This window comes from Ostrinia nubilalis, chromosome 6, assembly GCF_963855985.1.
Source record: "Ostrinia nubilalis chromosome 6, ilOstNubi1.1, whole genome shotgun sequence".
Classification (NCBI taxonomy): Eukaryota; Metazoa; Arthropoda; class Insecta; order Lepidoptera; family Crambidae; genus Ostrinia; species Ostrinia nubilalis.
Genome location: NC_087093.1, coordinates 16,686,663 through 16,697,102, shown reverse-complemented (window position 1 = coordinate 16,697,102; position 10,440 = coordinate 16,686,663). Strand labels below are relative to the sequence as shown.

Sequence of the window (10,440 nt, the reverse complement as noted above, 5' to 3'; positions counted from 1 at the left end):
AAAGCATGTTTGATGCATAATTAAATAAATAAATCATTTATTTGTTCAGAAACATGGTATTACAAAATGGTCAAAAAGTAATTATTCTACTGCAATAAGTTTAATTTAAACATCGAGCTATTGGAACGCTGCCACGAAATTCCGATCGACCAGCAGATCAAGCGCCGCAAGTGGAACTGGATTGGCCACACTCTCCGGAGGGATCCCGATCACATCCCCAAGCAGGCTCTGGATTGGAACCCCCAAGGAAAACGCAAACGTGGTCGCCCCAAGCAAACTTGGCGGCGCACTGTGACAGACGAGGCGAAGAAGATCGGCAAGACTTGGAGCGAGATCAAACACATAGCTCAAGACCGAACGCGATGGAGGACAGTTGTGGACGCCCTCTGCCCCATCTAGGGGACATAGGACCATAAGTCAAGTAAGTCAATAAGTTTAATTTACTGGTAGTATTTAATGTATACGGAGTATAGACTTAGGACTCAATACGTAAACGATTTCGGTATGGGGTAGAACAATACAGCTTGATCTTAATTTTTTCAGTAGACACCTACGTAAAAATATGTGTTGTGCGTGTGTGTATTTAATAATAAGAGACAATATTATTACTGGTCTACAAAATTAAACTTTTTGTGTGCTTTTCAATTAAATACTATATTATAATTAGAGATTACTGAATACTAAAACACAAATATTTTGTTTTTATTAACTCTCATTTTGAAAATATACCTAATCTAAAGATTTGACTTTTAGTACTACTATTATTTATTCTGTGCTTTTAGTACGTAAGTACTAATATGTTAGAACTTAGAGTACAAAACAATTTATTTTAAGGAACTTTCATATACATAGTTACTATAATCGCTTTGATAATCCTTTTAGTAACTGATAAATAGCTGCGTACTTAAAAGATACAAGATAAAATTATCAATGTTTTGTCGTATTCCCTAATAACATTAATTAGGCAGATAAGTATTTTCACGAGTTAAGTAATATCGTATATTATTACCTAACTACATGCCTTTTATTGTAATGTAGTAGCTATCTAGTAGTGTTGGTTCGAACGACATAAGGAAAGGATTTAGCAACCCTTAAAATAACGTGCATAGTTCATCAACGTCTTCCTACTTACTTAAAGATTAATGTCTGTATAATGTATCCTTGGACCGACTAAATATGTACCACAAAACGACTTATACTATGGCTTCAACATTCATTTCGCTTCTTGGATGTGATTTACAGAACTTTATTCTAATTTCAGTAATTAGTAATTAGGTTATGGGGGGAGAAAAAAACTTTCTTACAAAAAACAAAAAATCTTTATTATAAAAGACATTATCTTTCCAAACTGTAAATAATCAAAAAGTAGAAGTATTACAATATACATAACTTCAACTCATTATTAAAATAGGACTAGCTTAAAATTACGACACAATAAAAGTATGATTAAATTAATTATAAATAAAAAATACCAATAAACAAGGTATATTCACATCGCCACGTCAAGTAATACTTTAAGACCGCGAAACCGCCTGTGCGATGTAAACATACCTTTAGCTTTAGGGTTGCCTACGTTATTTTTTTTATTAATGGCAGGTTGGCAACCCCTGTAAAATGCCGGCTATAATAACTTAAAGCTAACTGTACAGGCTTATTATCCATTATACTACTTTGGTCTCACTTACCGCACTAATTTATTAATTGATCGTCTTCTCTGTTACATTTTAAAATTGCTAAACTATATCAAATATATTTTTAAAAATACGTATTACATAATAGTCAATAGTCGCCTAACACTTGGGTATCGAAACAATGTATTTTGCTATCACATATCAATATTAGAACAATACCTATCTAGTACCTATAGATATTATAATAACCTGCATAGTCTGTCATGCGTCTTGGCATAACGGTCTAGCTAGACCAATATTTACGCCACAAACTTTATTTGAACCTTGACTATAAATGGTATTTATGTCGGCAGAGTTCAATAAAATGAAAACAAAATACTTACATAGCTTACTCAAAATTCAGACTTGACACTTCAGTTAGTTTTCGTTTACAACACAGTCGTTGTACTGATAGTCACGATCTTGACCAAAATCTTCGAAATCTTCCATGTTCAACAGATACCGAGGATATCCTTGTAGGTATCAGTAAAGTATTTTCACGATTTTGATTTCCAAACAAGTCTAAAAGCGACCATTTCTTTGGGTTGAAGTACCATATAAAACATAACATACATATGACGAAAGGATTCATAGTAGAGGTTCAGTTAAACATCGAAAGGGTCCGAGAATATTCGTAAAATATTCTCAGATTAAGATTGTAAAAGCGGTAATTTCTTTGGTTATAAACCAAGGTTATAAAGTATAGTCACTTGATCTCGGAAAACCGTATATTATAGGTAGACGGGGTCGAAAAAGTAATTCGTATCTATCATATTAACCTTTTTAAAATATGATGTACAAACGAGAGAATGAGTAGACTAAAGGACGAAGCACACTTAACAACCCGGGAACGAATCGCAACCGTATCAACTCGAGACGGTCAGTATTCTTTGTATGAAACTCCACACTGCAACACACACTTATACACACCGTAACGTACGCCGCGCCTCCCGGCGAAAGGAGATAGGGTGTTATACCTTTCTGAGTTGATAAGTCTGCTATGACTTTAACCGCGGTTACCTAAACTCAAACGGCGATAAATTCATATTTACGTATGTAGATATTTGTAGCAATTAAGCTTTAACCACATCAACGCGTGCAAATCGCCATCGCCGGCGCGATCATTGGGAAATGACAGGTTGCGTGAACTGTCATGGGTGGTCGCTTTAACCGCACCGGCGATGGCGATCTGCACGCGTTGGTGTGGTTAAGGCTTTACAGTATATTTTCACGATTTTGTTTTATAATTTCTTTAGGTTCAAGTATAACAAGTAAATTTTTATTTTATTTTCTGATCGAAAGAGCGGGCGTCTCCTAATACAGGACCAGGTTTTCTAAACTTAAAAGGAGACTCCCAACAACTGTAAATGTGTCTTATAAGAAAATAGACATTTTGAATTTTTTGAATAAGAGAGGTCAATGAGGGCTATCGTTTTAGCGCTCACCAGTTAGCGCCACTGTAGAGTAAGGTCCTGTCACTTGCTAGTAGCGAAGACAGTGGCACCAACTGGTGAGCGCTAAAGTGGTAGGAGGACTATCGCATTTGCACTCATCAAGATGGCGCCACTGTAGAGTAAGGTCCTGTCAATCGCCAGGGGTGCCAACTGTTAAGTATAAAAACGATAGCCCTCATTACCTGACCTCGAAGGGGTCGGAGAAGCCGTGGTAGGGGTAGATGCCGCCGAGGATGTACTTGTAGTTGCCGTAGTGGTGCAGGCGGTACGTGCCTGGCTGCGTTCCCGCGGGGATGTCCCACTGTAGCTGGGCGTGGCTCGTGCCGAGGACCACGGAGTTGCGGCGCCAGATGTACCTGGAGTGGAGAATTATCGTCGTTAATGCTAATAGTTGGAAAGAGCAGTATCGGAAGCAATCGCATGGCGGGAAATTGCGCACCTAATTTCTGATATTTATGTAGGTTTACAATAGTACAACATTTTCACCACCTTATTCTCTACCATTCTTGTGCGTCTTCCTTCTTTTTTTCAAGCAAGAGCTGAAAATCAGTGTTCTGCTCATTTTAGAGCAGTGTCTACACTGAGCTCTCTGCTTTTTTGCATCGCTGCGGCACACTTATTATACCTTAGCGCGCAGGATTTTCTTTCTTACTCTTTGTAATGTACTATATGTTTCCTGCTACTCCTGTGTTTATTAATCTTACTTTTTGCTTCTTGTGTGTCAATGTGTTTTGCAAATAAACCATTTATCTATCTATCTATCTATCACCATGCGAAAGAAAGAAAAAGAAAGCCATGGCGGCAGAGTAGAATACATTTGTCACCAACCCCTACTCTTCCCGCGGGTGTCGTAAGAGGCGACTTAGGGACTACACATCAAACAGAGAACGGGCAGCAGCGCTCTCTGAAAAACATATTTTTTTTAAACTGCGATCTTCAACCCGCCTGCCAAGCGTGGGGATTATGATAAAACCCTCCTCTATGGTGGAGGAGGCTCATAGTCCAGCAGTGGACTGAAAAGGGCTGTTGATGATGATGCCCACGTTGGCCAGATGAGTTTGAAGGCCTAATATTCGCATATTAATTTCTCCCTTAGTCATGCGACATTTACGGAACTACCTATATCTATTATGTCCTATTCTACTCTGCTGGAACCACATGACTTAAATATTACTATTCATCACTCTCGTTGCCATCGGTACTATTCTTGTGTAGCCAAGATCATTAAATTAAAACCCAACCAGTGTATAGCACGTTTCTCTCCGATCTTGCAACGAAATTACCACTTCAACCTAATCAAAAGTACATACATTAAAGCTAATGACATTGATCTCACAACGAAATTACCTAATCAAAAGTACATGGAGTTTGAGGTCAAGAATCGACTTTCCCCCAGCTCGAGGGAATATAGTACTTACTGTTAATTGACAACATGTGGAAGGATAATCAACTCACTTGGTCTCCCAGTCCGCGTCAGTAGCGACGACCACCCACGCGTCGTCTTGCTCCGACACCAGCCGCTCCACCGTCCCGTAGCCGCGCCCGTGACGAAGCGAGTTACGAGGGTTGCCCGCTACCTGCAATACGATGGTATAGTTCTAAAATACTGAACTGTCCTATGCATGACATTGACAGTGGGGCGCCACCGTCAATACCGGATCGCTGGTTCCGATTTTTGCCATGTTGGAAACCATATAGTTGAACGATGGTAGCGCCCCCCTGTCATTGAGTTTGGTGGGACAGTTCAGCTTGGGTCATCTATACGGCGTCAGACATGTGTCAGGAACACAGGCAGTCCTTTAGAGTCGTGTCATGAAAAAGGTTGAAAAACACTGCTTTAGATCATGACAGTTGCAGTGATGTTTGCCATTGTCTTAAAGTTACAAATGTTAGATTTTACGGCGTCAGATAACCGTCTGGAAGATAGTCCTTTAGATCAAGACAGTTGCAGTGATTTGCAGAGCCATTGTCTTAAAGTTTCAAATGTTACCATCAATGTCGGGCAAATCAATATGCCAGCCTGAGCAACTGAGACAGATAGTCACAAAACTGTGTAATAAATTTTGTTATGTATAAAAATTGCAGTTATTGCCACCTGCCCCCCTAGACTAAACACTTCCCCTGAGCGATAATTTCCGTCCCCTTAGGTGAGAATCATCCTACCCCTGAGCGAGAATCTTCTTACCACTGGGTAAGGATCCTCCTACCCCTGGGCCAGAATTCTCACCCCTCTTCTTCAGAATCCTCTTGCCCCCTGCACGAGAAACCCCTTCTTACCGTGCGAAAATCGGTCTTCCCCGAGCGAGAATCCTACCCTCTGGGAAAAAATTCCACTCCGCGAGAAATGGTTCGCCCAGAATTCTGGAATCCCCCTCGCCTGGGCGAAAATCCTCCTCCCCAGACGTGAATCCTCTCCCCCTGCACGAGAATCCCTTTCTTACTGTGCGAAAATCGGTCTTCCCCGAGCGAGAATCCTCCCACTGGGCGAGAATCCTACCCCTTGGGTAAGAATTCTGCTCCGCGAGAATGGGCTCGCCCAGGATTCTGGAATCCCCCTCGCCTGGGCGAAAATCCGCCTCCTCAGGCGTGAAGTCTCTATTCCCTTCACCAGAATACTCTTCTTACTGTGCGAAAATCGGACTTTCCCGAGCGAGAATCCTCCTGGGCGAGAATCCTACCCTCTGGGTAAGAATTCTGCTCCGTGAGAATGGGTTCGTCCAGGATTCTGGAATCCCCTCCCCTGAGCGAGAATCTTCTCCTCTCTGGGGCGAGAATCCTCTTTCCCCCAGAGTGAGAATCCCCTTATCGCTGGCCCTTACTAGAGACCTTAACCCAGCAATACTTACAAAAGTAGCCGTAGCGGTGTCCCCGTACCCGTATCGCTTCTCGGGCTGGTGGAGGCAGTCTCCGAACTCCTTGCCCCACGGCGCCGCGTCCCACAGCACCGGCGTCACCAGCGTGATCAGCTGGCTGCTGTAGTCCGGCGGCTCCGGCCCGGGCTCGAGAGACGCGCCCTGGAAAAATCGGGTTCATTTCGTAAATCCCTATCGAGGGCTATCGATTTTGTACTTAACAGTTGATTCACATAACCCTTACTTTACTTTACAGTGACGCCATCCTGGTGAGTGCAAAAGCAATGGTCCTGCTACCGCTTTAGCCCTCACAAGTTAGCGCTAACTGGTGAGCGTTAAAATTATAGCCCTCATTAAAACATTCAGTACTTCTTACTCATGAATCACATAATAAGCCATATCAGTTGTTCTACATTTTAGGTTATGTTAAAATATTTTCGATAAGGGTACGACGAATAGGTAACGTCAGTTGAAAAATGCACTTACTGAATTTAACGCTTCAGATAGCTCCTTGTATTTGTTCAAATAAATATCCAAGGTGTGAGGTCCAAAAATCGTAGAAGCTGCTTCATATCTTTGAGCCTGAAAAAAATAACATTAACACAGTTAATGATTTACACTACAAAATAAATTATTGATAAAAATACATTTTTTTCCTTTTTTTTTTGGGGCAGGAAAGTTCTTGAGTGGCGACCACGAGCTGGAAGACGTAGCGTGGGCAGGCCTCCCACTAGGTGGACCGACGATCTGGTGAAGGTCGCGGGAGGTACCTGGATGCAAGCGGCGCAGGACCGGTCTTTGTGGAAATCCTTGGGGGAGGCCTTTGTCCAGCAGTGGACGTCTTTCGGCTGAAACGAACCAACGAACGAAAAATACATACATAGAAACACACGAAGCATAAACTGTGCCTACGACTCTTTCTGCGCCGGCGCATGGTAGCAGTTTAATTGTGAAATCGTAACAGAAACAGATGCTGTATGGATCTCCTACCTGGTATTCCTCAGGGGTTTCTATTAGTCTTATCATGTTATAGTCATTATTCATGGCATACCTGATATTCTTCTGGGGTGGTTATGTAGTCCGAATAGACATTAGACAGTCCCGCTATAACGATTTTCTCAGCACCAGTGGCCGCTAACACTCTGCGCAAGCGCCGGCCGGCCATAGTAGTAAGCTCCCCAGGCGCGGCGGCCAGCGTCACGTGACCCGCAGCTTAATACAATAGGGATAGTAACCAGGGACTTTCCTACCTGGTCAATCAGTCCAGCTCGATACTCCGATCTCGTTTCGAACTTCAGACGGCTATAGGATATCGCGTATAGGTAGCAAAGAGAAGAGCCGATGTTTGTGGTGTGCTGCCCCAGAAGGGGAAGAGTCCCAAAGGGGGAGAAGTGTGGCACACAATTCCGCACACTTCTCCCCTTGTTCGTTCAGGAAAAACCTTTGGGTTATTATGACCATGGGAAGGTGGAGAGATGTCTCCTTACCTGGTACTCCTCCGGTGTAGTAATGTAGTCCGAGTACACATTAGACAGGCCCGCTATAACGACTTTCTCAGCACCAGTAGCAGCTAACACCCTGCGCAAGCGCCGGCCGGCAATGGTAGTGATTTAACCAAGCACGTAGCTTACAGCTTGATGGTGGAAGGATATAAGAAACCTTCTTTACCTGATACTCCTCGGGGGTAGCATGTAGTACTGTTACACATTAGTCAGGCCGGTGATGACAACTCTTTTTGCGTCGGCGCATGACATCGTAACAGGCATAGATGATGACATCGTAACAGGAGATGCTGTATGGATCTCCTACCTGGTATTCCTCAGGGGTTTCTATTAGTCTTATCATATAGTCATTAGTCATGGCATACCCGCATACCTGATATTCTTCAGGAGTGGTTATGTAATCCGAATACACATTAGACAGTCCCGCTATAACGACTTTTTCAGCACCAGTAGCCGCTAACACTCTGCGTAAGCGCCGGCCGGCCATAGTAGTAAGTTCTCCGGGCGCGGCGGCCAGCGTCACGCGACCGAGGCGAGCCAACGCCACTGATACGATACTCGGCTGCCACGCGTACGGGAACTTCATCTGGGGGAGACAATTTGGACATTAACCGAGATTTTCAGCAGAGTAAATACAAATGAGTAGGTCATCTTCATAGAAACGCACCGAGCGCGGTTTGTATGTGAGCGCGCCAATACGTATGCGGCGCGCACGCACGCACTGTCAAAATTCGGCGCAACTCCCCGCTAATCCACGCAAAATTACTACGCAAAACTACAGAACTAAGCAGTATTCATATCTATACAATACTACTAGGTTGTGAAGCTCAGTCCAAGATTGCTTACATCCTACATCATCACACGGTGTGGTACGAAATTTTATATCAAGTACGAGTAAGTAGTAGATATTGCTAAAGACGAGCATTACATAATTTACACAAATATTTTAAACAACTTTTAATGCGACAAATAGCCGAACGATGTCCATGAATGGCACTGGTCTGCCATAGAGATTCCATCCCATTTAGCTAACGTTATTGAGGATATTAACCTTTTAAGAACTTACCCGTCCAGTAACGAGCAGTATGGGCTTAGGCGCTAAACTACGAACATCAGCCGGCGTGGGTTCAGCCAGGAAGTCTCTGACAGCATTCCATAGAGCATTCCCCGAGGTGGTCCCCTGGCGGAAGTCTCAAGCTACTTACCCGTCCAGTCCAGTAGCGAGCAGTATGGGCTTAGGCGCGTGGCAACGAACATCAGCCGGCGTGGGCTCAGCCAGGAAGTCTCTGACGGCATTCCATAAAGCATTCCCCGAGGTGGTCCCCTGTCGGAAGTCTCACTACTCATCCGTCCAGTAGGAATTATCAAACTACTTACCCGTCCAGTAGCGAGCAGTATGGGCTTAGGCGCGTGACAGCGGACATCAGCCGGCGTGGGTTCAGCAAGGAAGTCTCTGACTGCGTTCCACAGAGCATTCCCCGAGGTGGTCCCCTGTCGGAAGTCTCCTCTCATCCGTCCAGTAGGAATTATCAAACTACTTACCCGTCCAGTAGCGAGCAGTATGGGCTTAGGCGCGTGGCAGCGGACATCAGCTGGCGTGGGTTCAGCAAGAAAGTCTCTGACGGCATTCCACAGAGCATTCCCCGAGGTGGTCCCCTGTCGGAAGTCTCCTCTCATCCGTCCAGTAGGAATTATCAAACTACTTACCCGTCCAGTAGCGAGCAGTATGGGCTTAGGCGCGTGACAGCGGACATCAGCCGGCGTGGGTTCAGCAAGGAAGTCTCTGACTGCGTTCCACAGAGCATTCCCCGAGGTGGTCCCCTGTCGGAAGTCTCCTCTCATCCGTCCAGTAGGAATTATCAAACTACTTACCCGTCCAGTAGCGAGCAGTATGGGCTTAGGCGCGTGACAGCGGACATCAGCCGGCGTGGGTTCAGCAAGGAAGTCTCTGACAGCATTCCATAGAGCATTCCCCAAGGTGGTCCCCTGACGGAAGTCTCAAGCTACTTACCCGTCCTGTAGCGAGCAGTATAGGCTTAGGCGCGTGGCAACGAACATCAGCCGGCGTGGGTTCAGCTAGAAAGTCCCTGACTGCGTTCCACAAAGCATTCCCCGAGGTGGTACCCTGTCGGAAGTATCACCTCTCAGCCGTCCAATAACGAGCAGTATGAAGTTACTCTCCCGTCCCGTAGCGAGCAGTATAGGCTTAGGCGCATGGCAGTAGACGTCAGCCGGCGTGGGTTCAGCAAGAAAGTATCTGACTGCGTTCCATAGAGCATTCCCCGAGGTGGTCCCCTGGCGGAAGTCTCACCTCTCTCCTGTCCAGTAAAGAGCAGTAGTAAGTATCACTTACACGTCCAGTAGCGAGCAGTATGGGCTTAGGTGCGTGGCAGCGAACATCAGCTGGCGTGGGTTCAGCCAGAAAGTCCCTGACTGCGTTCCACAGAGCATTCCCCGAGGTGGTCTCCTGTCGGAAGTCTCACTACTCATCCGTCCAGTAGGAATTATCAAGTCCAATAACGAGCGGTATATGAAGCTACTTGCCCGTCCAGTAGCGAGCAGTATAGGCTTGGGCGCGTGGCAACGAACATCAGCCGGTGTGGGTTCAGCCAAGAAGTCTCTGACGGCGTTCCACAGAGCATTCCCCGAGGTGGTCCCCTGGCAGAAGTCTCATCTCTCAGCCGTCCAGTATTGAGCAGTATGAAGCTACTTACCCGTCCAGTAGCGAGCAGTATGGGCTTAGGTGCGTGGCAGCGCACATCAGCTGGCGTGGGTTCAGCAAGAAAGTCTCTGACTGCGTTCCATAGAGCATTCCCCGAGGTGGTTCCTTGTCGGAAGTCGAAGGCGCCGGGCCCGTCGGTGGTGCCGGCCGCAAAGCTGTAGCCCATGGCTGGCACGCAACCGCGGACGGTTACGTTCTGTAGAAGAACCAGATACGATCAGTGCCAGTTTTCAATTTCTT

General features: G+C 45.3%; 1 protein-coding gene across 1 annotated transcript in view; it reads right to left on the bottom strand.

Annotated features, from left to right (window-relative positions):
• Nucleotides 1–2,967: 2,967 nt before the first annotated feature.
• The window catches only part of LOC135072708 (neutral ceramidase), a 35,175-nt gene continuing 27,702 nt past the window's right edge, over nucleotides 2,968–10,440 (bottom strand). Inside the window, exons 10-15 of the mRNA XM_063966736.1 lie at nucleotides 10,193–10,396; nucleotides 7,852–8,064; nucleotides 6,463–6,558; nucleotides 5,971–6,138; nucleotides 4,580–4,701; nucleotides 2,968–3,480 (exon numbers count right to left, since the gene is read on the bottom strand). Of these exons, the coding sequence (XP_063822806.1) occupies nucleotides 3,303–3,480; nucleotides 4,580–4,701; nucleotides 5,971–6,138; nucleotides 6,463–6,558; nucleotides 7,852–8,064; nucleotides 10,193–10,396 (981 nt within the window). The 3' untranslated portion in view covers nucleotides 2,968–3,302. The remainder of the gene's footprint in view (nucleotides 3,481–4,579; nucleotides 4,702–5,970; nucleotides 6,139–6,462; nucleotides 6,559–7,851; nucleotides 8,065–10,192; nucleotides 10,397–10,440) is intronic.